A 27,196-nucleotide genomic window follows, 5' to 3' on the forward strand; every position below is an offset into this window, starting at 1 on the left:
TAGTATGAAAGATATTCATGTTTGCTTGTTTGGTTTACTTTTCTGTAGGAACGTCAAGATACCTTATTTCCCACTCTGAATGAAATGTATTTCATTGGTGGGAAACGTTCCTTAGTCAAATAACTTGAAGTATTTTTGATTTAGGAATGCATATAGGAAAAATGATGACATGGTGTATAATTTAACAAGTATCTTTCAAGCCAGCAGAAACTGAATAGTGCTTTATGTCCAGGAGCTGGTTCTTTAAAACTCACTTCTGTCTGCTGTGGCTGTGCTCATTATCCTTATTTAAATCCTGTGCTTTTGGTTGCACTCTACTTTTTCAATGTTCAACAAGAAACGATTCCACTTGCTCTTTTGCCTACCTGTGAAAGACTATAAACCTGACAGTTTTAAACATATCTGTGGTTTTTTGTGAATCAAAAATTCTGGGACTGTAATAGTTTCTGATGGGTTATGTAAGCATTTCCATCTTTATGCATGGGAAAGGAAAATGAAAAATGTGGGTTTATTTCAGTAAGTATGCATTATTAATTTTTTTTATGTATGTATATACAGGCAGTCCTACATGCACAAAACCTGCGAGGTTAATCCGGGGGGAATCTTGGCCCAGTCCATGCAAGACGGGCATAGATTCACAGAGGTATTACAGTGTCCATTGCAGTGTGCTGCCTGTAAGACCAGCAGCCAAGTGGATCTACATAACCACAGGCATCCTGTCACACTTTTCTCTATGTACCTCTCTCCCTTCTTCCCTTCTCTCTCTGTGGAGCTGGTTTTGGTCTGGGCAGATATTACTCCTTTGGCTCCTATTCTGCCATCTAAAACAGCAGAGGTATGACAGCTAGCAGGATAGTGAAGTGATGCTCTGAAAACATGCAATAACTGTTGGCATGATGTTCCACTTACTCTTGCTCTATGCAGTCAAAAATGTGTAAAAACTGTTTCCAGTGAATTATTAATAAAACCTGGTGAAATTAGTCTTTCCCAGTGCTAAACGGAAGAGGCACGACTGCATAACACTGTCATCGTAGAGTTTACTAGCAAAGTGTGTCCATTTCATGATATTAGTTGTATATTTGTATGCTCGTTTCATTTAAAGACATCAGAAGTTAATCATTATTTCTTTCCCAAGCATGCTTTTGAAAAATGGTGCTTTTAAAATTGCTAATATATTTGTCATAAAAATGAAAAAAATCTTTGAAAATCTGTTTGCAATACAGTGTTCTGATTAATAACCCCTGGAAATCTGTGCTCATTATACCATAAACATGACCTTTATAAAAACATCAGAAAAATCCAACAGTAGAATGTGCCAGGTCAAAGACTTTTTAAATGTCAAAAAATGTAAAGCTTTAAAATTACATTAATTTTTATAATACTTAGCTGATGCTTGTATTTTTGCTTTATTTATTTATTGGGGGGTGGGAGGCGTTGAATCTTTGTGGTTTTTTGAATCTATTGGGAGACGGTGACCCCAGGGGAGCACATTTTGTGATAAGTCCTAATGCCCTTCAGCCGCTTCTTCCCTGATATTCAATGCTTAAATGAATTTAGTTTGTAACATTTTTGCTGGGCCTGTAGCTGGTTAGATCTGTTTAAGGTCTAGTGGCCCTCCAGTAGAGGCTAGCAACCACCTACTCTCGCCCATGAGTTAGGAGACATCCATGATGCACCGGACAATAACGGTGCAGTCTGTCTGGCACTGTCACGGAGCTGAAAGCTGTAGAGAAACACTGTACATGCCATTTTGGGAAAGTACACATTTGTAACCCTGTGCCCTTCCTCTAACTTCATGGTTGTAGTGCTCCTCTGAAAATACCCATGCTTCCCACTCACCTCAAATGCACCTTAGTCTGAGTCTGTAAATCTTTTTAGTGCAGGCTGGAGATCACACTGTGGGTAGCTGCTGTATGTGGGAATAGCTACAGCCAAGATGAAGACCTTTACGGTCATGAGAAGAAAGGGGAAAGCTGTTTTTCCCTTGATACCCAGAAAAACTTTTCTGGGCTGGCATTACTGCTCGGTGGTAGGAATGTCTATATGTATTTCTAGCTCGCTTGGGCAAGGCAGGATTTTTGCTTCCTTGGATTCACTTTCTTAAGTTTTATAAAACATGAGCAGTAGGAGAAGGAGCTGCAGAGTAGAGCTGGGAATACATAGTTTGCCAAATGTAGAGAGTTATTGGTGCAGACTTACCAGTTCACTCTTCTCCCCTCTGGCATTCGTGGCTGGGAGGGAAGAACAAGTTTGGACATTGTCTTCGCTATCGTGAGATGACTGACGTCTGAGTGAAAGTGCGTTCAGGTCAGTACTAGACTAAAACCAGGGAAGGATATTGCAGTGCTCAGAGTACTAAATTTAGGGACCTAGGGCTCAGTGCTTTGCCCTGCCACAGATTACCGCGTGACTTGTGAGCAGGTGACTTACGCTGTCTGTCCTAGGTTCCTAGCTGAAAAATGGGGATAAATGGAGATAATCTTGCTGGGTAGAAATGTCCAGAGAATTAATATCAGAATTGGTTAACTGAGAAAAATAAGGCTGCTGAGTATTTAATATTTGATTTTGGTTTTTAAAGCAAATGGAAGTGAAAAGCTCCTCCATTCTCAATGAGGAGAGCTGAGATTCATGGGCGTTTTGCTTGCTTGTCTTCTGCAAAGACACGATGCTGCAGTCTTGGGCTTTCTGATTCCCTGATAGCTGGCATCGCTGGTGCTTGGTATAGGCAGCTGGCAATAAGCAACATGGCCAAATTGGACAATTTCTTATTGTTTCCTTCAACTAGAAACAGCCAGAACTTTACAGAAAGGGGAACAATCATTTTGGATCGTTTAATTTTCAGTGATCCAACAGCTTCCAATAGGGAAAAAAATCATCCAAATTTGTCTGACCAACTGGAATAAAACTTCAAAGGATTCCGAAGAGCTCAATTAGGTGGGTCATGTTGCTGAAATGAAAAGCTTAGTTGCTGCTCTTGTCCAATTTATAATCCATAGAAGTAGCCTGTAGTGAGGTACTGGAATTCATTGCTAGACAGTGTTAAGTAATGAAGTTGAGATTGTGGTTTTTCAGTAGGTTTTATTTAACAAAAAAAAGAAAAAGAAAAAAAAAAAAAGAATTAATGTCTCCTGTGAGCCATAGCATTTCCTAGATATTCGGGGGAAAGGATGATACTTTCTGTGGTTTATGGAGGCTATAACATTAAAGTCCTTGTGGCGTGAGGTGGGTAAGGTCTGCAGAGTGCTGTGCACTTTGACCCTGTTCAGACAGACGGGACTTAATTGTCTGTTACCTGGACCCACGTGTCTGCTAATGCAGAAGGATAATGGCAGAGGAACAGAAGGGAAGAAGGTAGCAAGAAGGGAGGAGGAACCTGAGCTTGTTTACTAGAAGTAAGGATAATAGTGAAAGGAGATAATAGATACCAGAGTATTCGTGCAAAGTTGTCGCTGTATTTTTCTAGTCCAGCACTGTAATAGGAGTTTCTCCAGATTCTCACAATGAAAAGAGAAATCTACTCCTTTAGGTGTACAGAAAGGTACATTTTTCAAGCAACATTTTTGTATCATTATATATGATTGTATGTTTTTCAAAATGCTAATAAGTGTGAAAGAAAAGACACTTAAAAACCCCAGTATGATGCATAACTGCAGGCTTCTACAACTAATAATAATACTAATAAAAAAAATTATTTTTCTAAAACAGCTCACTTTGCAGGAATCACAGAATAAATATTGTCTCTAGACAAAATAATACTTTGAATAGCAGCAGATGACTAGAGCTGATTCAAACTTTCCAGGTGAATAGTGTATGTGCTGAAAAATCCACCCTCTAAATAAATAGTAGGTACTGATTCATGCCAAACTGGAAGAGTTTTGCTTTTTTTGTTTTGTAAAAAAAGGAGGGGAGGGGAGGGGAGGGGGGAAGGGAGGAAAAAAGGGAAAGGGATTAGAAAATACTTGAAAATATTTTTGTAATTAGTAGTTTTAAGTTGTGTTTGCTAATATTTAAATAATAAAACCAGTAAAGTACCCAAGTACAAACTATAGGATTTCATTTTGGGTGAAAGAAGTGTTTCAGTTGACACAACGATATCCCCCCCTGACCAATTGTCTTTATTTTTTGGTTTGGCCAGTGAACTGAAAAATCAATTGCTCTCAGATCTCCACAGCTGAGACGGCGTTGCATTCATCCTCTTCAAAGTGACTATCCACTGTTAACATTACCAACAGCAAAACCTATGAAAGGAATGCTTGTATTGCCACACAGTGTACTTGATCCTCCAGTTGTCTCAGGAGAGTCAGCGGGATTTGGGCTGGTGTGGTTGGAACCCCATTTTGAGGGTTGTTTTCTAGTGGAAGTCAAATATTTAACACAGTTGGGGGTTTTATTTTTTATGCTGAAACTAAGAGGGATTATATGAAACAATATTGTATTTAAATGTGGGTATCTTCATTTTTAGAATATTTTTTAAATTATTATATAATGAAAGCACTCTCCAAAAAAAAGTCTGTGATGCAGGAGTCAAAACCTGCATCCTCATTTTCCCTTCTTAAAAAAGGAGGGAAAAAAAAAAAGACACAAACCACACACACACAAAACAACAACAAAACCTTAAAAGGAACAGAGTTCTAACACAAATGGTCCAAAGACAGATTTTCTGAGCAATACAGTCTCAACAGGCATCATGTTATTTGTTCACACATATGTCCTTTCAGTCCATATGGAAGAATATGTAGCCTATTACAATTAAATACTTAAAAGTGTATCTGTTTATGCACATAGAAGGTACAGGTTGAGTGTTAAATAATTTTCCATATGCTGAGTTCATATTTTAGTCACTTGAGGAGTGTAATAACTATTAGTAAGTACTTTGTTGATTAGGGGAAGTTTATTTTGCCATGTCAGATTAGGTCACTGGTACTAACTATGGAACTGAACTTACTTTTTGTAAAAACTGCTGGTTTTAAATATATCTGTTGCAAAAATAAAGACTATCATACAGTGATGAAAGGGAGTACCCTAGTGAGTAAAGGTCATGACAAATTACATTAAGCTAATTCCTAAAAGCGACATCTACAATTCATGTCACATTGTTATCTCCTAGAGAAGGTTATTCTTTTGTCTTCAGATGTCTTTAAATTTCCCATTTTATCAGATTGTCTGAAGGCCTAAATGTGATAGCTAATATTTTAGGTAAAGTAAGTTCATTATTTGTCATGGCTAGGCTATTGTTTTTAATTGCTTATGTCTTTATTGTCTTTTTGAAGAAGATCCTTTCAGATACACTTTTCTTTGGCCCACTGGCAAACTAAATTCATAATGAACTAAAGTTCTAGCTGATAATGAGTTATCCAAATGGAAGTTCTTAGCGTTTATAAGACAGAACATGAGCTCCCCACATACCCCTTCACTTTTCTACTTTAAAATAGCCAGTTAGTTTTCCTGAAAATTTTCTAGTAAAAAATAATCCTCTTTTGGCTCTAGGATATATTGTAATGCCTACTGGCTGTGAACTGTCAGGCGTTAGGATCCTATATAAAAAATATTAATGATACTTTTTGAAGTTACATTTCTAAGTTACCTAGAACTTAACTTTTAAGTTGGAAACCAGTGGTACATTCCCATCTACTCCACTGAGTCATACCAGCTGAGAGAACCTTTCAGCTTCTGCCAAGGCAGAATATGTGTATTGTGTTAACCTCAAATAAGCTGTCATGGAAATACTGGGAGAGGCGCCAGATGGGGTAGAAAATTTGGGATTATCCATATCTTGGAGAAACCAAGTTATAATACTGAAAACAAACTCAGATTGCAGGATGGAAGGGAAATTGAACATTAGTTTAGGCTGTCTGATGTATTGAAAATGGCTGTAAACGTGGCCAAGGAGGAAAGAATTGCAGAGTAATGAAGGAATGAAAATAGAATTCTGCAGAGATTTGCTTTTTCACTCAAGTGTTTATGGTGGTAATAGTTAGAGATGGAAGAACTGCAGAAGATTTAGATTAATGGGGTATTAGTTTAGAGTTCCTGCCCAGTTTACATACCTCCATGTTCCAAATGCTTTGCAAAAAACTATTTACACTGTTTGTGTCTGCAAAATTTGGGCTTGATATTTCCATAGGAGAGGCTATTAGATAATAGATCTGGTGATTCTTTTTCTGGAAACTAAACCTGCAGTTGAATTTAAAGGATTGGAAATGAGAGCGTGCATGAAGAAAGGCTATGCAGGAGAAGAGGTAGCATCTCTTTCTCTATAGCCAAGTCACAAAATGCAGCATTATGTAGTTGCCAAATTGCTGAGCTGTTTGTTAGGGGACCTGAGGGACAGGGATCTTAAGGAAACTTGTTAGTTATTATCCTGTGTGTAAAAAAACACCCTCTTCTATGATGCCTGTTTACTCTAAGACTGTTTGCTTTTGTTTCCTTTGTGTATTTTCAGTCTTTGTGCTTCTCTTAAATCAAACTTTAGGGGTGGTACTTCCAGCTATTTATACTCTTTATTAGCACTGACCTGAGGGATATTTCAGGTGAAAGGAGCACAAAAATTTGCATGGAAGACTTTCTTATCAGAAGATGCTGTTACATTGAAAACACAAATTTTCCCCAGAAGGTGTTACTTTTATCAATTCTTTACAAAAAATTGTCTGTAGTATAAGGTCACAACTTTAGCATTTTTAAAGAAATCTGGTTTCTTCTTTTCTGAATGGCTTCTCATTTTAAATTGTTTTCAATTCTGTAGTGAAACGTGGTCTCTGAAGTCAAAACGGGGGGGGGGGGGGGGGGAACAACAACACATAGTATTTATTCGCATTTCAACTCAAAATGAATAAAATGTGACAATTCCTTATGGAATGGACAGTTTAAGACTGAACCTGCAGGAACCATCTTTTCATCTGAATGTTTTTGTTGTCTTCCCTTGGTTCATGGTACAGGCAAGAAAAGTGTTGTAGTGAAAGTTCATATCACCCGTGGTTTCTGAAGGAGAACCGCTTGAGTAAGCCGTGCCACAAAGAGCATGAACCTTACATTGTGTGTGTGGCTTTGTACCACATAGGCTGGCTGTGCTCAGAGTGTGATGCTGTATTGCAAAACAGATTATCTAGTGATAGGGCAAGATGTCTGCCCCCAGCTGGAGATGCAAAAGTGCATTCATGTGTAAAAGTCCATGGTTTGATTGACACTGGGGGAGTTCTCACAAACTGTCTCAGTGAGATATAGGAAGGGGCAAAGGTTCGTAGCAAGCTTTTCTTCAAACTCGTTTGCTCATGCTTACCTTGGATGTACTGCCAGTGCCTCTGGCCAAGAGATTATCTTGCTTGTATTTTAAATTGCCTGAAAATTGAAGAAACGAATGATTACTTCAATCTTGGTTAAAATGCTGAGCTAATTAAGCTTCTAAGTTGTATTATTCCTGTTCTTCCTACAAAGAAAATTAAGGTTAAAACGTTGACATGAATTTCTGGAACATCTGGAATATTCATCTCCCATTTGTCATCTGAATGGGCTGCAAAGACTCTTCTTTCGAAAGACATTATACTATCACTAACTTGTAACACTGGAATTAGTAAATATGTTATTATCCTCCTACGTTAAGAAATTTTAGCACACTACTCATAAAATGTAACTTTAGACCTCTACTTCCCTACATTTTGGGAGGACTGTTACATCTCCCAAACATCTGGAAGTCAGGCCGTACATGCAGCTAATTTTTAGCAAGGATGTGTATAAGAACTTCAAGTGATAATGTAAAGCATCAAGCACAGACTGTGGACAAAGCCTGTCAGTGGTGTGGGATGTTATTCTCGTTGTATTGGTCAAAGTGGAACTCTAGACTTTGCTGGTAGAAAGTCTGTAAAAAGGCTGACATTGAGCCTACTTTGGGTATTGATCAGCATTTGCACCTGCACAGGGAGAGCTATGGAGGTCTTTCTGTAGAAGCTTATCATGCAGAACACCAAAACAGACATAAGCAATCTTTATGGTTCCTCACCTTGATCCAGTATTTAGTAACACGGGATAACTAAAAGGGACCTGTGTCTTGCTATAGTAATTTTCGAAGTGTGCTGTTGTCACACATAGCACCACTTACTTACAAAGTAAATTCTGCTTCATGAGTTTTAGTGCACCTCTCTTTATCTTCAGTTTGGCTTTCTCAGTTCTCGTGTTCTCCTTTTGTCACCATTTCTGCCTTCATATTGCTTTCTTTACAGTAAGACTATCTGTATGTGCTTCCAAAGAACTCTTCCCAGTGGGCTTCTACCCCTCTCCATCCCTTGGCTAATGGATTAGATGGGAAATAGCTAACATTGACATTCCCAAATGTTGTCCAAAGGGTTTTCAGTTAAGCTGAGTCACAAAAATGGTTGCCATTGCTTCAGGTTTTCCACTGCTGATTCTAGACTAAAACTTTACGTGTTAAATGGAAAGAGAAGCTGATTTTTGCCATAAACATATAGAAAATTTATTTCAAGCAAAATCTCAAACTTCATGAATACCTATCACATGCTCCATCATAAAGGGGTATGCCTGATACTATTGCAAAAACAGAGAGCAGCTGCGCTCCTGAACATACCAATTTTCTGTGTCACTGTAGCCAGGATTGTGGTAGATTTTAAACTCTGTTCCGGAGGCTCCGAGTCCCCGCCAAGGTCCTGCAGAGCTGGATGAATTTTTCCATTTAAAGCATGTTCTTGTCCCCAGATGACTGCACAGCACTGGCTGTCAGCGGCAGGTGCACGAGTGCCTAGTCATGCCACAGGGAAGGATCACAGAACAGAAAGATTTCATCCTTCGTGGCATGGTATCCTACAACAGTATGGGATGGCAACGCTGTTGCTCTATGCGATCCGAACCTGCGAGGCTTTCCTCCGTAGCACTGGGATAATATGCTCGATGAGCTGGGTCCCCCGGCATAGGTGGTATTTCTCAGTCCAGTTTCCTTTGGCATCTGTGAGCTTTAGGATGTTTAATCAGCTTCAGAGCCTTTGCTATTGCCAGGCAAATGCTCTCCTTCACATTTCTGTGTGATTCTTTACAATCTTGGGTGCAACCTGGAGACTTCTTACCAAGGTTTTTATTAGTAGGAGTAACTTCTTCCCTTCATGATCTCTAAAATCCTTATGTGAGAAAAAATGAGTGTTTCCAGCATCTAAAAGAACTATCTTCATGGGGCTTTCCTGTTCAGGGGCAGTAAGACTGGCATGTTCAATGCTACCCTATTGTCATTCTGACCTGTTAAATTTATTTTTACACTTTTTTAATAATAATTCCATGGGAATGTGGCAATTGTAGCAATTGCCAAACCAATGGCAGTCACTGAATACTTGATGATTCTATGCTGATGAGCTATGGAAAGCAGAGCTGCTTGTCCTCTGCTTTTCTGTCGCCCGTATCTTTAGCTGAGGCACTTGAAGAGTGATTTGGTACACCCATACACTCAAGTAAATGTAGAAATTACTCAAAAAATGGCAGTTACTCTAGGGCAAAAACTAGTGTGAAATTGGAGTGAATCCTAATCCAATACCTTTAGTTTACTAGTGGGTAATGTTTTCCTTTCAATGAAAGTTGGCAGAAAATACTGTCTTTGAATATCTGGCTGCAGCTGATTTTATACCTAGAAGCAGAACCGTGGAAGATCTGCTACAACTGGTTAATTAAATCCTGTGCTGTTAGCCTTCAATTAGATGCAATAAATGGCAAACCTTGTTAGCAGACTTGCTGGCCAAATATGGAAAGATTCTGTGTATCTTTCTGACTACTGTATATTTGAGCTCTTAAAGAACGTATGCAGCTTGGCTTAATGTAGTGTCTGTATGTATGAGAAGGAAAAAAAGAAACCGATTTCGGATCTCTCCCTCTGTTTGTCTGCCTGTGTCTCTGTTCAATGAGTGGGGCAAAACTCCCCTTATGTTTTTTTTAATGTTTCTTGGACTCTTACCAGCAGGTTTTTACAGTCTGTTGCCTGCCTCTCAGATTAGAAGAACAGTGGCATATTTTAACAGTTTCCTAGGATCCAAATAGTCTTTAATTAACAGGGAATTGATGTTTTGGAGTGCAACCAAAACACAGGAGACATTGGAAGCAAAGAACAGGCTTGGATCCTTCCAGCTTTTAGCTGGCTGTGGCAAGGGACAAACAAATAAGTAAAATGGGGTCCGCTGCAAACAGGTAGCGACTTGTTGGTATGCAAGAGGATTTCTTAATTTGCATTATGTTCCCACAGAGCTGGTGGTTGGGAGTGTTAGCTGGGAGGAGCTTTCTGCTGCACAGAGTCTGAGTCAGCTCCACCCCTTGCAAAAGCAAAAAGTCTTCATTGGTACCTTCCCGTAAACAGAATTTCAGTGGCTGCTGAAACTGTTCTTAATGTAGATTTGTGTTGATCAACTGTTGGGGCAGCAAGGTATGTTGTGTTTGCAAGGTTTAGGTTGGCTCTGAAGCTGTAAGCTCCATGGCCAAACGTTTAATTGAAAAATCAAATCTGCAAATGATACAACTTGTTCTTTTTCTTCTGGAGCAGTTTGCCTTTGGAGGGTTGAGCAACAGGGTTGGGATGAAACACTGAAATTATAGCAGAATGGGGCTAGCTGAAGTTCTAAAGGGAAGTCAGACATGTGCTGAACTATTGTTCCAGATAATCCAGGGAGAGAAATGGTTTGTTAGCTAATTTTAAGTAATGATAGATTGATACCTGAAGCAAAAACTTGCAAAGAATTATAATCAACAGGCACTGAGTCAGCTGTGCTCTTTTTCAGTGATGCAGTAATTTGTGGACAAATTAAAAAGTATTTGTTTAATCCAGTATTGGCTTTTTATTATTGATTTTTTTGTGTTGGCTTTGTTTTCCTCCCCCCCCCATCCCGTAATCATAGCACTTGCTGAATGCCTTCTGTCTCTTTCCACATGTAGGTGGTACATGCCAGAGCCCTGCTCTTCCAGCCCTAGTGCGTCCTCCTGCTCCACCTTTGCAGCCATCGTTGGATATTAAACCATTTCTTCCGTTTCCTCTGGACACTGCCGCAGCCGTCAATCTCTTCCCCAACTTCAATGCAGTAAGTACACTCCTGACAGTTGCTGTCCACCTCAGTGAGCCACAGTTTCCACGGAACACTCAAGAGGGCACAAAGTAGAATTTTATGTACTCAATTAAACCTGGAATATCCTCTCCCTTACCAAAGGCCAAATAGCTCTTTCAGTCATACTGGTAGGCCATAAATTACAGCCTAGCTGAGTGTTAGTCAGAAGTAATGTAGAAGGGAAAAAATTATATGATCCCAAGTGACATGCAGTAAAGTTCCAGTCCATACTCAGTCCCAGGGTTTGTGTTTCCCACTCTAATTTAAGATGTGCAGTGTTTTGCTAACTTACAGTTCACTGCAACGCTCAGAGAGTGAAACTCTTGAGAGTGATCTACATCCCATCTCCAACAGTTCCTGAGAAATACTTAAAATATACAAACTGGAGGGGCTACAAAAGATAAAACTGGTAGGGTAATTAAAGTAGGAGCGACTAACATTAGTTGGTATATGAGCTATTCATCCAGTGTGTTTTTTTCAGGTTAAGATATGTTATTTCTTATGCCTTAGGTTAAAACAAGGTTAGATTTCTCTTTAATATCTTTTTTTTTTACTTAGTCATACTATCTATCATCATAGAAATCTCATTCCTTCTTAAGTATTTTCATTATTTTACTGACATATGTCATGAATATTTCCTGTCTCTGGCTGAGATATTTAATGTTCTAAAAATTAAAAAAAAAAAAAGTCTAAATTGGGTTTATGTTCATCTTTACTTTATGGAGTTATATAGCTTGGTTTTAATTTGGCTGTTCTCTAGAAAGTTCTTTTCCTTATTTACATATACCAGCTATGGGGGAAGGGGGAGTATGTGTGCTTACCGATTTTGAGAGAGACGACATAGAGGGGTGGAATTTGCCATGCCAAAACAATTCTAATTAACGTGCAGAAATCTTAATTACAGTAATTAAGAGTTGTAAAAGAACATGCCCATTCTAAAGCAATTTGTAATGATCAATAGCAAATTTCATCTTGCTTTAAAATAATGAATGAATTGTCAGAAATATTTGTAGTCTTAAATTCAAGCAGTTCAGAGATTTAATAGAGGATCAGAGAAACTGTAAGCTGCAAGTCTTAAAATACTCAGAAACAGTATGTTAAAGAATTATTATTACAAAGAAGTTTTTTTATTACAAGGAAAATTTTATTAAAAAGAAACTTTTTCTGATTTTAAGGTGTATATAGGTATGCAGCAGAGTTTTAAAAAGTGCTGGTTTTAACCAGGCTACTGATAAATCATAGTGAAATAGATAAACCTTTAGACTTATTTAGTATGCTTTTGAGGGCGGTTACCAGTTTTACTTTGTGATCACTGTTTGTATTTAATGCAATAGGCCAGCTGAATTTTTAGGTACTGTCTATTAGAATGTCTGGGTTTTTTTTCAGAATTTTCCATAGTTCAGAGTCTTCAGATTCTTTTGCTAATTGTTTAACTCTGCATAATCAAATGCAATTTGAATTATGAATTTTAATAAATGTTAATTTTGTGTTGTTCAATAAATTTGCAGTTTCTTTTGTCTTAAAAAAAACCCTGCTTTTATGCTATAATTATTGAGGGGAGGAGGTGTTCATATTAATTTGGAAGTAAGAAAGTAAAACCAGACTCCTATCAAAACCCTGTTATTCCCGAACATCCTCTTCGTAGTACATCGTTTGGTATAAACACTGTGGTTGGACTTTACAGATGCCTCGTCTCTTCAGTTTTTCAGGAAGCTGAGCCAAGGCTTCAAGCGTTAGTCTTACAGCCCTTTCTAACAGCACCCTGAAGTTCATTCCCTGGCAAAGTGCTGCTTCCTGGGATGTGTGGCCGCCTGCCATGTCCACCTTTGCTGAGTATGGCAGTCCTAAGTGTGAGGATGCTCTCCTCAGTGCTGCTGTCATCTGCCTTGCTGTTCATCATCTTTGCCTTCTCATCATGTGTGCTGACGCGCAGCGTCATCCTCAGTGCTCCCATTTTCAGTCTGAACGGTACATTATTGAACACGGCTATGTTTAGCTCATATGCCAGCGCTGCTTAATGGCATCCTCCAAACACGCAGGCTGGCTGAGAAGTTCTGTATGTTTCCAGAAACTCTTCCCAAGCTGATGAATCTTTTGAGGATGCATCAGCTGCTGCTGAGCGTGATCAGCCTCAGCAGAAGGTAACCCACAAGTCATAGTAGACTTTAAACAGGACATCTGATGAGGGCTTCAAGTATGTGAATGTGAGACGGAAACAAGTGTTTAACCAAAAAATGATCTTTGTAAATACGCATGCTCGGGAATGATTGTAGCTGTTGATAATACTTTATATTAATTGATTTCATTGACAATCCTACATGGAGTCTGTGGAGAATTGTTTATGTTCTGTGGCTAAACTGGGGTCAAGCAGGTAGCCAGTTAAAAGGACACTGAACGGGGTGTTCTCTCCTGTGTTGGCAATAAATTAGCTTTACCCTTGATTGATACATCAAGGTCATAGATTGTGTCTTAGGAAATGGATTTCTAAAGACCTCTTGACCTTTGCACAATTCCACAGGAACTAATGAGTTTGGCAGCATGTCCAGGCTACTTCCCAAGAAGTCTAGAGTTCTGGCCATTTACTGGCCACTTCTTCAACAGCCTTTACTTGAGAAGAGCATGATCAAAGAGAGACTTGAGTAAAAATTCAGTCATGTTTCAGAGAACAGAAGTGGTCTCTGGTTATGGCATCCTAACTCAGCTTGAAAGTTTGGTTGTGATAGGCATAGGCATCCGAGCTAACCAGCCTAAGGTTCTTTGCAAAAGGTAGAGGAGAAAAATGAGCAATGTCTCATTTTTTAAGTGGAGAAAAATACACAAAGGTAGGTTGCAATGTAAGCACCCTATATGTCTACTTTGGCATGAGGTGAAGCGAACCCTGAAAGTTCCTGTTCATCTCTGCAGACTTGTAACGAGGGACTGGCACAGCTGCATCTGCATTTAGTTAGATAAATCCCACATTATGGAACAGGTCATAAGCTATTCACAGCTGATACATTAATTTCCACGCAGAAATCAGATTATGGAAGTGCTGACATTGTATTGTAAGTTTACAGAGGAATGCTCCCATTTATCAAGCAGTTATGCTTTTAATTTTATCTAAAGACAATCTCAAGGGAGTTTGAGGATTCAGGTTAACTGGATAGAAATGTTCAGAGAAGTGTAAGCAAAAGTAACTTACTGATGGAGAGAATCTCAGGCACATACACAAGAACTAACCAAACCAAATACTGATCTTAAGTATCGCAAATAATAACAGTAAGTTTTTGTGTTTCATAACATTTTTCTGCTCTGTTTAAGATTATTACAAATGTAAGATTGCTTTCTTTGTTATGGAATATTTTGCTCTAATGCTAGCTCAGTTTTTGCTTCCCACCTCTGAAGAAAACATTCAGCACTGATTTCTACAGAGGCAAAAGCTTTCCGCAGAGCAGAGAATAGAAGAGATAACACAGGGTGTGAAAATCTTTATCAGTAAATGTCTGGACACTGAGGAGAGAAAAAAAAAAAAGTTAGTAACCTGAGAAATGCTAGGAAGATAACATGTGAACCTTTGAACCATTCAGTTTGAGGAGGAACATTTTCTATTTACACAGGAAAGCTAAAGCACACATACCAATTAACAATCTGTTTAGCTGAACATTTGTAGGTGCTGTGCTCTTAATTGTGAAGTAAATGGATACCCTCAAGTCTTAGTAAAGAGAAATTTTAACACAGCTGTTTAATCTGAGAACAGCCTGCTGGTGTAGACCCTGAAAAATCACAAGTTCGTTGCAAGTTTATCTGATACAGGAAGATGAATCAAGTGTATGGGATTTAAATAGCTAAATTTTATGAATGAAAGAAACTATGTCTATAAACAATGCCTATGGAGCTTTTTAACACATGATTTGAAGATGGGCAGAGGAATAGAAAAATAATTGAATTGTCTATTCTGAAAAATGTTTGAGATCACTTAGCAAACTTTTGGTATACTTCTGCATATTCATCTGCAGAGTGAGAAGCTTGAAGTCTGTGTGCTTCTAAGAACTATTTCTTAGAGGCACAAAGCTGTAGCATCTGTGTTGGATACATGCTGGTCCATGAGTGCATGTGCATGTGAGTATGTGGTGTTTCTGTTCATAAGCCAATGTTTGGCTGCAACAAAATTTCACAAAGCATCAAACTCTAGGAGGTAATTACCTTGTAGGAAAATATTGATATGATTCCCTGGACTAAGAGGAAACGCTTCATTTTGCTTAGCGTCAGTGTCAGCCCTAAGTGACTGTCCCACAGGAAAAAACTCAGTCAGATCTTTTTTATAGTCTCCGAAGCACATCATCTTCAAAGCACATACGCATCAGAAACCAGGTTTTCTTATTTCTGAAGCTCCCAGAATTATATATTTCAGCCTCCTGAGAGACAGAATTTAAAGTTTACCAAATCCAGGAAATTTGACATTACTAGCATAATCTATAGTGGAAGTAGTCCACAATGTAGAAGATCTGAGTAAATGCTCATATGCAGAAATAGGGGTGCTGCTTGAAAAGCTTCATCCTAACTCCACATTAAAGCCTGACCTCCCCCTTGTTGCCAGTAGAAAGTTTCCCGAAGAAGCATCCCTTGAAAGAAACACAATTACGGTTTTGACTAGAAACGTCTGACTTGGAACAGGAGCGGCAATGTCAGAACAGTGCTAAACACGGATGGAAAATGAACTGTTACTCCGCGAACATCTCTTCCTCATGATCCGTCTGTAGTAATCCTTGCTCAGTCCCCTGATTTTTCCTGTTTGCGTGTCCTGTGCCAATAGCCCCAGGTGCAGTGCTAAGGGCTTCGTGTTCCCCCTTCCCCTGGCAGAGGTTTGCCATGTGGGAAAGGAGGAGCAGGTAGGAGCGGCGTTGCCCCGGGTGAGGGCTCTGGTGGCAGGGTGGGTTAGGATGGGTTAGGGTGCCCACGTAGTGCTCCTTGCCTCCTGGAGACCAGCCTGTGCAAGGTCCTCGCGGCTTCCAGGCCAGCACAAAGGCTGCGCTCTCTGCTTACGGAAGTGAAGCTCGTGTCTGTAGGTGTGGGTAGCGGGCAGCTTTGGCTGCCTTGTTTCACCGGGAGCTGCATTTCTCCTCGCTCTGGTCTTGCTGTGGGGCTCTGCTAACCGCTGAGTCAGCTTGTTCATAGCATAGCTTGGTGGTTGTTTGGGAAACACAGTCTTCTTCGTGGCCAGACAGCTGATAGACATGGACAATGTAGAAAACCTGGTTGCTGACAAGTATTTCTGGGAAGGGTTATGCCAGGAAATGTGGAGAAAACCTGTCAAAAAGCTGCCAGAAGACATTTTTTAAATCTTTTCCTTAGGCTATTGTCCCAGATAGTTTTTTATCTAGAAGAGAGGAATGTGCTGCAGAAATGATGTGCCAATTTTCTGGATGTTATGAGTAAGATGTAGCTTTTGATAGTGAGGACTGGAGGAGGAATCTGAAGTACATGTTAGGTTTTTCTAAACATTAACAGCCTGAAATTTACAAAATAAACCCAGGGGGTTTGGTATGTGTCTGCATAATGTTTGGTTTTTTTATGTTTTCTGACCTCACTGAGCAGAGGAGCATAACAAGACTATTTTTCCTCATCATATAAAATCCTTTAAAGTTCAGTAGTGACGACATGCTGTCAGAATGCTTTGTTTCCAGAAGAGGATAGTCAGGGGACAATGCAATGGCCTCAGTTGCATGTGAATCAGAATGGAATACTGCCTATGTAGAAGAACTTGGCAGTAAAAATATAGACTGTGCTGATTTTTAATGTTATTTCCATGAGAAGGACCTTTATCAAGTGGAGAACTGTACCGCACAAAACTGTTAATTTGTCAAGACAGAGGGAATCATTGCTTCTGGGGACATTCCTTGCATGGCTGCTCATCTACAGGTGTCTAGATACAGACGGGTTGGCTTGCTTTTTTCCTTTCCATAGCACAGCAATTGAACTGTAAGATAGCTATACTCTTCTTTATGGTCTGTATCTCTATTGCTGTTTAGTTGAATATTTTTCAAAATAGAGAAGATTACAAAAATAATGTTTGGCTTCAGGAATTCTTTATTACAATAACATTTTCATCACTGTCCGGGACATTTAATTAAGTCTGCAGGGGAAGAAGAGGGATTAAGGAATGAGCAAACACAAGAAAATCCTGGCAATGCAGATGTTTTTATTTGGTGCTTGCAAAACAGGAATTGAACCAACATCAGTATGAAATATTCAATTCTTTGAATTGGCCAGATTTATTTGCTATGCATTTAAATCCTTAATCTGCACCCTGGGCTCTGTTTGCATTAACAGTAAAGCTCTGATTCTCTGATGCAGAGGAAATGTTTGCAGCTCAGGAGACATGGTGAAATTAAGCTCAGTCTTTTTCCAGTTTTAAATCAGTTTAGGGTGGATGCAGATCACCAGGGATACTCTGTCTGTCTACCTGTTCTCATGTATAGCCTATGCTCTATGTCACAAGAGCTCCTATTCTGACTCTGTATAAATGGGTGTCCCTGCACCCCCCACCCCCCCCGGAAACCTTCCCATGGCTGCCTGGGATTCCATGGCTGTTCATTTCCTTGGGGCTGCAGGGCGGCTGGGAAGCAGTGCCTCAGCACCCTAGCAGTTGTCTCCAGAATGATTGCCGTTATCTTCTTTGGACTTGATGCACTGTTAAGGAACATCCTACTAAATCTAGCCTTAATCCCTTTGTAACCTCCTCTAAAAATGTTTAGCTTCTGCTTGCCATCTCAGAGAGTTCCTTACCAGGTGTGCAAAAAGCCAGTCTCACGCACGGAGCTGAGATACCATTTATTGCAAATCTGCACAGAGATGGGTGCTAGGTAGTAAATCCACAAAGCTAGCAGCACTTCTTAACACGTAGTGAAACACTATACACTTTCAACAGTTTATAATTACGTTACACTTAATTCTCATTGGTTCTTACAAGCCTCATCTCTATTTAAAGATACAGCATTCTGTTGTTTTCACCATGCATGTTCTGTGGGGAGGGGGCTTTGTTAGTAGGGGGCTTTCTTTGCTCCAGGGTGGATCTTTTAATATGCTAATTAGGATAGTTCACATATAGTTCAAGTAATTTTCTGTTGTGTTGTTAACCATTTGGTTCTTCTTAGCCTGATGTATTTAAGGTGCCTATCCCTTCTCCCAAGGCCATGTTTTGTTAACTGTTTGTAACATGTTTGTAACATGTTGTAACATGTTTGTAACATGATGTTGTGAAAGATGTCCTTGCCCATGACAGAGGCGTTGAACTTAATGATCTTTAGAGGTTCTTTCCAACCCAACCCAACCCATTCTCTGATTTCTCACAATTTATTTGAGCGGTTTGGGGATTATGTTCCAATTAGGGAATTAGCAGTCTCCTGTGCTTATGATGAGCAGCTGTCACCTCTTGCCACATATAATACAGCATTTCTGAGAGTTTGGAGGAGTTCACTTGTGGGTACAAATGGGTAGATGCCATAAAAAAAAAATCCATTAAAAAGCTATATTTTTATTTAAGTTAAATTTGTATCAAGGGTGCTCCAACCTTCTGTGATTGCTTTCAGTAGAAATTCAGGTTTCTAGGATGCATGTTCTCCTGGGGAAGCAAGTATTAATATTACCCTAAAATAGCCTAAGTTTGAGTCATTTCACCTTGCTGAACATTATACCTATCCTTGAATTCATCTCTGTAACTATAATGTGGATATAAATTACCTAACCATACCTCTTTGCTGGTAGCTCTCCAGTTTTTGGAGTGCAATGTGTGCCTTTGGTAAATCTGTTTTGATTTATCCGGAAGACTTATTTCCAGTATGTGTGTAACAGCATCACCTGTGTTTGGCCTTCTCCAGCTACCATCTCTGTTGGCATTCAGCTCTGTGGCCTCCTTTGAGGTCCTTATGGATGTCTCAGTGCTGGTCATTCAACAACTGCCACCTGCAGCTTGTATTTACTTTGTGGGTGGGGGTAGGATGTTGTTCTTCACCCAGGCTGAGCATACAGCACATGCGCTTCCGCCATCTGTTTGATAGCTCACAGTTTCTTCAGGATTTTTCTGGCAGTATGTCACTCTTCAGTCACTCAGCATCTTGTGGCTGAAGAGCAGATGGCTATGCTGCTCCTTTTTGCTATGTGAGAATGGGTGGGCTTCTAGTCTCCACCAGTTCTTATGCCCATTATTAACTGAAAAGATCTAAGGCAGGTGCACCCTGTTTGTGTAACCTCATGACTACAGTATGAGATAAATGTTCATACAGTAGGTTGTGGAGTATAAACTTGAAGGCGTTTTCATGAGCAGTGTTGTAGGCTGGAACTGATCTCTGGACAAAGGGCTCCACATACCTAAAAATGACACAGGGCAAGCTTTGTTTTCTGTGTATTTTTCTGATTTACTTAAGTGGTTTCTTGCTATTGTTAAAACAATCAATAGGATCTAAATGTCTCACATTCTTGTTTGTTCAACTGATGATTAGTAATAGGGAAAGCACAGACTTTCTGAGTTATCTGGTCCTGCCTTACACATTTGCTGGAGGGCACTGCACAATTCTCTGACAGATAACTCCCTGTTTGAAAGTCAGAGTATGCAAGGCAAAGGCAATAGCACAGCCTTTATTTGGGACTGAGGGTCCCTCAGGCTTTTGCTTTGAAGGCAGAACATTCTGGTAAAGGAAATTAAATTAAGTACTCTTCAGCTTTGTCAAGTCTAGATGAGTGGAATTACTTAAAACTAAATTTTGTAAAGCATTTTGTAAAGCATTTTAAATAATGTTTTAATCAGTTGATGTTTACACCCTTTGTCTTAATAGCACTCAGATGAAAAAGATAAATGATTATTTTATTCTGCAAAGACTATAAAACTTTAATGGGTTGCATAATAAGTATAACTCATAAAATCTACAGTTTAAATATGGGTGCTTATTAACCTGTTTTTAAAAAGCTGCAATTAAAGTGTAAAGGAATTACTTAAAGCAATTATTTGATTACTGCAGTCTGAGGAGGAAAAAGAGTGATAAAATTCTAAAATCAGTATTATTTCTGTTGATGAGACAGACATTTGGAAAGATTTAAAATAAGGCATGAATCTTTCCTAGCCTCAGGCTTGTTTGTGTTGCTAACCTAACTGAATAACTACTTACTGAATTCTTTTGTACAACCTGCAGTTTGTTGTTCTTAGGAATTTCAAAGATATCTGTTGAAAAAAGTATGAGTGTGCATGACAGGTAATTTCACACACAGTAAATACATTCCTAAGCACAATTACCTCACTAATTGCTTATTCATAGCATGCAGTAGCAGTGATGATGTTATTCAAGGATTTGTCCAAAACCACACTCATTTTTATCCTTTATGATAATGAAAAGATTTGAGGCTCTTTCTTTCCCACTCTTTTTAGTCATAGTAGTTTGAGCTGGTAAATGTCACATGCTGAAGAACTCATTTATCTGGAGTCATTGTATGATGCATTCCCTGATGGAATATTTCTGTAATGTCCATTTCCTGTCTAATTTATTTTACCTGAACACTTTTTTCATAAAAGAAGAAAATCCCCAAAGGTTATATGTTCAACTTGTACAGTAGAATTGGATATAGAACTCCAGATTCTCATGCAACTACTGTTTTTCCTGGCATCTTTCCTTTGGCTCCACTGAATGCTTAAAGTAATACGGTGTAAATATCCGTACAGATTAAATCACTAATCAAAATAATTAATAAATAATAGTACAAAAGTTTGTATCTCATAGAAAATCCGTGTTTCTCTTCTAAATACATCAATTTATATGAAATAGATGAGTATCAAATCCTTGCTATTTAAAAGAATCCCAACTGTTTTCTGCCAAATGTATTTTGTCCAGAATTAAATATTTTGTGATGTCATGAGTAAAAAGTTTTAGATGACATACTACACACTACGCTTACGTATTATTTTTTATCAGAAAGAATAAACAATTTTAAATCAATTGTGTAGTTGCCTTACACAACAAAAGCAGTGATGTTTAGAACTAAATGTAAAAGCTGTCTAAATGACTCACAACAGAAGGCTAAATCTATAATTGAATGAAAATGGCAGATAAAAAAAAGTTATATAGGAAAGAGACATTCTTAATTACAGTTAGAGGTGGTATAAAGACTGCTGGAAAGTGGACTGGCAGAAGTTTCTTTCAGTAGTTTGCTACTGTGAAACTGCTAGGATTTTAGCACAGCAGAGAGAGCGATCCTAACGAATGGTGGCCATGGCAAGAGTTCCTGCAGTTGAACAAAATAACCCCGTGAGCGGAATATTTGAAGAAAATTTCAGGAGACTGGTATTCAAGTTGTGCCTGGAACATTTTTCAAGAAGCCAGAAAAGGTATAAACCTGCAGCCTTTACTTCCTTTATTCTTGTGCAGTTTTCACCAGGCTTATCTACAAACCATCACGTCCATGTTTTGTTAAAAATCCAGGGAACTATGTCCACCATACAAAGATATCAATTTGATATCCTGAAAATAGTATAGGCTGATTGTTAGGATTTTTTTGTTCTTGTACTAATCAGCTCTCCACTGTCAGAGAAGTCAAGTAGCTGATCTGACGTACCTATGCATCTTTGGTTTCAACAGGTAGGGCAGCTATGGTGCTTGAGGGTGGTGCGGTAGGGTTATAACAAGGTTAACAAGAGCCAGGACCCGGCCAAAGCATTATCTGTTCCTGTAGTCTTTCTCTGATGACTTATAGAAGAGCAGAAGACTAGAGAACATGTACAGCAACACTTGCCAGACTATGCCTCCAGTGACATATATTTTAAGAAGTTCTTGAGCCAAACGTGTTGTCTTGGCATGTGATAGCTCTTCATGAAGTAACATGCTGAACTGGATAGAATTGCCAGGAGAGCTTGTTTATTTTGACTACTAATGCGGTAATTTGAGTTTCCTTATTCCATTCTCCAGACAGTACCTAATATATCCAAGCAGCAAGACACATAGGAAAATTTCCTTGGGCAACCTAAGTAGTAGGAAGAAATGGGAGTATAGGAATTACGATTTTTTTATAAACAATAGTAGTCTTAGGATGTTTTTTAAGGTGCTATGCTTGTGGGAGCTGGAAGTCGATGAAGAAACGTCTGTCACCTTACTTATATTTTATGTTTGAAATCTTGAAATGTTTGAAATGATTTGCTAATGCATCCAACCAATTACATTATTGGTGTTGCTAGGACTCAGATGACAAAGATAAATCATGGGGATGATGCCAGAGTTAATTATAGCAGTGCCCTCCCAGACAGCAATATCAGCTCTGGGAAGCACCAAAAGCTATTGTTGGCATTAGGAAGCAACATGAGAGAGCTGTGTCTGGGAGAGGAGCGGCACTGTGGAGACTACCAGTGAAAGGACTGGAAAATACTGAGTATACAGCGTTGGGCTTGGAAGAGAGCTGGGAGGAAGAGCAGAACCTTTTCAAGACGAGAGACTTAAAAATATCTTAGAACAGGTATTTGAAAGATTCATTTGCTTCACACACACACACACCCCAAAACAAAAAAGTAATGGTGGAAATATTGCAAAGCAAGTTAAAGTATCCAGTTTCCACTTAAAAAGTCCTTACGTCTTTGTTCCTGGCAGGAACAGTTAATTTCCTTTTTAGTTACATGCTTTTCCCTAGAAATTAATATCTCCTGAAACTTTTTGAGGCAAGTGTGTTCTCTCCAAATCTATCTTATTTATTTTCATTTTATGAGAGCTATGTCTGCTTGAAACCTAATTATGTCTGTGCTTCTAAAATCAGAGAAAACCCTTCTTTAAGAACAAACCCTCAGATAATATAAAATGCCATAGCTCCACAGCTGTTCACTGTCTGTTCTTCAGTAAGGATTCCCTGATGAAGGGGAATTGTTCTTAAATTTCTGTGCACAAATAGGATAGCATGTATTTTTGGTCTTATGTGCCTTTGTTTGCATTAGGCAAAGCAATATGTAAAGGTAAAGTCTACCTCAGCTAGTACTGTGTATGCATGCCTCCTCTACTGTAAAAAAAAATAAATCTTCTACCTCTTCAAACAGGCTGAGTTTCTAGAATATGAAGACATGTCTGTATCATATGACACTGATTTGGACAAAAGTGATGGATCTGAAGTATATTTTTTATTTTCTTTTACTTGCTAGGACCCCAACGTTCAATTGATTCAGAAAAGTTATTTCATTTAGAATTAGTTCCTTAAGCTGTTTCTTCACAAACAATTGCAACTTTTTCAAAGTCCTTCAATTTCTTTTTAGAAGCTGTTGTGATATGGCAAGAGATTTGGCACATAAATTGATACTGACCCTAAGGGTAAATAGTTCTCTCTGTGAGATGCTAAGTTTAGTGTCCCTTGAGCAGCTCAGGTGAAAGTACAAACAAGCAATATTCTGTGGTTAACAGCATTCGTACTAATACCAGGAAAGTATTAACTTTGAATATAAAAAAGAAAGAGAAAGAAATGTTAATTTTGGCAAAATTAAACTTTCTTGTCTTCTAGTTTAATGAAAAAAAGGCAGAACATAACCAACTCAGAACTCAAAAATACAGAACACCCAATGTATAATATGCATTAGGATTATCATCTTACTTATTCATTTCTGTGATTTGATTAATATCTCTTCTTCATACTAGTTCAAATCACAGTAGAACACTGTAATATTTTATCTGTTTCTTAAACCAGCACTTCTGCGGACCAGAACACACCAGGAGAAAGGTTGTGAAGAACAACTTCTAGTTCAGTAATTAAACATCTTAAACATTTAAGCTTTTCAGTAAGACACAAGATTAATCAGTAAAGCAAAAAGGCACTTAATACTGCAATAATATATTATTTACTGTATAACTTCTCTTAAATAAGAGGAGGATTAACAATCATCTGTGCTTTGGTCTTTAGCTATCATTAACAATGTTTAAGTCTTCAACCTACGCAGGGATTTAAGATGATTATATAATCAGCAGATTTCTTTTAGATGGCTACAGCTGGTGTTAAGCATGCATTATTCCAGACTTCCGAGCTATGCTAAGAAATGATTGTCTTCCTAGGCTTTTGTCACACGGTAGTATAAAAAATTCATTGATTTCACTTAGTTGTTCCTGGCTGTTCATAGTGCAGAATGAGAGAGAAACCCCAGGTCTTAAACAAAATTTTGTTGAGGAAGCATGTTCTGGCTGATAGAGAGGACTGGTGATTTTATTGGATAAAAGTTGCCAATCTTACAGATAGCACCAGTCAGGTAGTGTTTGAACTTAGAGAAGCTCTGTATGGCAACAGGAGCTTGTGGGGACTCGTTGCATGCTTGGGAATTAATTTGGGTGCTGTTTGTGGCCAACCCAAAACTCTAAATGATAAGGTAGCCATGCATTGGTTTTGTTCCTCGTGTTGTCTGAGCTTGAAGTAGCCTCTTCGATGTATTTCTTCCTCAACCCAGTAATACTGAAGCACGTAGAACAAAAGAAAATCTGTTCCAATTAGTCTAATGAGTTTGAACCTCAGAGGTTCATGCTGAAATTATAGTCTTTTAAAACACATCCTTAGGTCTTATTTTATTTCATCTCATTTATCCATCGTTAATTTTACACAAGAGATGTCACTTTGAGTAACTTTAATTTGGCTTTACCATCCATCTGTTTTGTTACAATGTGATCACTACCAGCCCCTCTTTCAGTTCTGCTCATTCAAATTATTGCTAGCTGGACCTTCCTTTTAAATCTTCACGATGAATTTTATAAAATAAATACTGCTAAAATATCATAGGTTACCTTCCATTCAAATGGCAACATGAGACAGCATGCTTAAACTGCGGTTGTGATCCAGTAGCCTCTTAAATTGTAGTTCCAAACAGGTTACCAACTAGGTCTGTGGCTATTGGTCATTTGTTTAATTTTTGTTGAGTCTCTCATTTGGAGCAAGTCCAGCATTCCTCTGCACCCTTTGGCATGGGCAGCCTAACCAGGTTGGTTGAGATCAGCAGCTTCAGCAAAATGGGTCCTGACTAGCTCTGCAGATAGCTCATTACCATTAGCTAATGACAGTTCCCAGGGTCTAGTCAAGCTTCTTCTGACTTTGGGAAAGTAATTTCTCCCTTTCAGTGCTCGGATTTAATTCCCATTTCTGTAAAAGGGAGCGATAGTACATTGGAAAATGTAATGTGCCTGAAGTGACCAACAAGTGATAAAGGTTTACAGATATCTGCCCTCTGGAAGTGTTTATGCTTCTATCACATGTGCCTATGAGTTGAACTCCCAGACTCCTTCCCTCCAAACTTTACCAAATATTTATCAGTGTTGGGTATCAGGGTTTGTCAGTGATGACTGCTTGATACCATCACCTAATTTCTGTTTTCCTGTGAATGTCTATCACAGCTATGCTTAAGGCAAAATTATGTCTTAATGCCTAAAGGCATTTTTTTCATGGCTTCATCCAGATAAAAAAAAAAAATTGATTAGACATATGTCCTACTGTTGTTTAATCTGTACTTGGACTGCCTCATTAGTCCTCTAGATAACCACATAAAAATATTGCATAAAAGTAAACATTTTTAAATTCTTGAAAAGTTTTTCTGGAATTATTTACTGCCGCAATCTACAGGTCTTTCTAGTGATGTTGAATAGTTCTTCCTCTATCCTATACCTTTAACCTCTATTATACAGTGTCTTTCTCGGAAGCATGTGGCTCTAACTACTGAGCTTTTCGTAACTTAGCATTCATATTTGATTTTTATTGCCATCACTGTCTTCTAGCTCTTCATTAGGTAGATGGTTAATTAAAGGAACTATTTTGAATATATCAAGATTTGGCTCTCTAATCAATCTTAAAGAACTGATTTAAACAAAGAGTGCAAATAAGTATATTTAATCTGTGAAGACAAATGGATTAATCCAATTGTGTAACAGACCTCAAATTCATATTCATGTAATGATTTAAAAGGGAAGATGGTGGACCTCCATAAACTTAATGGTAGAAAGAACAAGAAATTAGCCTGCATAGACCTGTTTGGCATTTACTTGGAAAAAATAGAGATAGAGTTTTGGTACGGTGTGGGGAAAATAAATGTTGAAAGAAATTGACAATGTTTTCTTTCAGTCAGAAATTTACAATCATTAAATAATATTATTCACTATAATGGTAATGCCTCTTGAAAGATCTGTGCTGACAATTAGTATATTTAAATATCTTACTAAAATCTGAGATATTTAGCTTGAGGCCATTCCAATATAAAGAAAAAAAAAGTCTGCCTTTCGGTTCTCTCATCTCTACATGCTTGGCAATTCAAGCATATGTCAAAATATGTCCCTAAACCCCTAGTGTGGGAGGATATAACCAAATACTCTTGCAAAAATTTGTTAGAGTGGATGAGATTTTTCTGACCTCAATTGATATTGAAAAGCAAAGTGTCCAATCTGAACCAACCATTCAGCTCCTCCCAGAGTAAGTGTGGAAAGATGGGGAGCCATAGAAAGCAACTTGTCCCATTTAAGATGCTTACCCGGGCTGGCATTAAACATCCGCAGGAGGTACTTGCCTCCAATAAATCCTATACCAACTGTGCTGTCTTGAAATGCTATACCTGAAGTAGCCAGCTGGCATGGGAAATTCCAGTTATAACTTAGGAACTTTTTTTTTTCACAGTGAGTGTGGTCAAACACCATACTGATTTTCCAAGGTAAGCTGTGGGCTCTCCATCCCAGGAGATACTCAAAACTTCACTGGACAAAACCCTGTGTGAGGGCCTAGAAAAGGCTGCCAGTTAGTGCTGCGTTGAGAACTAGGAAGCTGAGGCAGGTGACATCCAGAAGCATTTTCTCAAACTAAATCATTCTGTGAATTCTAAAGGCCTACAGCAAAGCAGAGAGACTAAGACTATTGTGTTTAGAGGAGATAAGAAACCATGAAAGGGAGGTGATTAAGTAACAAAGCCAGAAGGATTCTGTCCAGCCTGAAATGCTACAGAATATTGCAGCTCAAGCAATGCGAGTTTGACAGGGGGAAGTAATACATTGTGTTAGATCAACAAGCTAGCTTCAAATGCACAGCTGCTTTTTTTCCCCCTTCAGCTCCCCTTCCTGGACTAAAGGAATCAAACAGAAAGAGTGAAGGATGAGATTAGAAGGAGAGAACATATGTGA

The 27,196-nt window shown here is 38.6% G+C and overlaps 1 protein-coding gene across 5 annotated transcripts in view; it reads left to right on the forward strand.

Annotated features, from left to right (window-relative positions):
* Positions 1–27,196, forward strand: part of ZNF385D (zinc finger protein 385D) — a 472,992-nt gene that overhangs the window by 323,815 nt on the left and 121,981 nt on the right. For all 5 annotated transcript variants that reach the window (XM_080385045.1, XM_080385043.1, XM_080385044.1 and 2 more), the window contains one exon: positions 10,909–11,051. In XM_080385045.1, coding sequence (XP_080241171.1) covers positions 10,909–11,051 — 143 coding nt within the window. The remainder of the gene's footprint in view (positions 1–10,908; positions 11,052–27,196) is intronic.

Source organism: Falco punctatus, assembly GCF_963210335.1.
Source record: "Falco punctatus genome assembly, chromosome: 4".
In the NCBI taxonomy this organism is placed as follows: Eukaryota; Metazoa; Chordata; class Aves; order Falconiformes; family Falconidae; genus Falco; species Falco punctatus.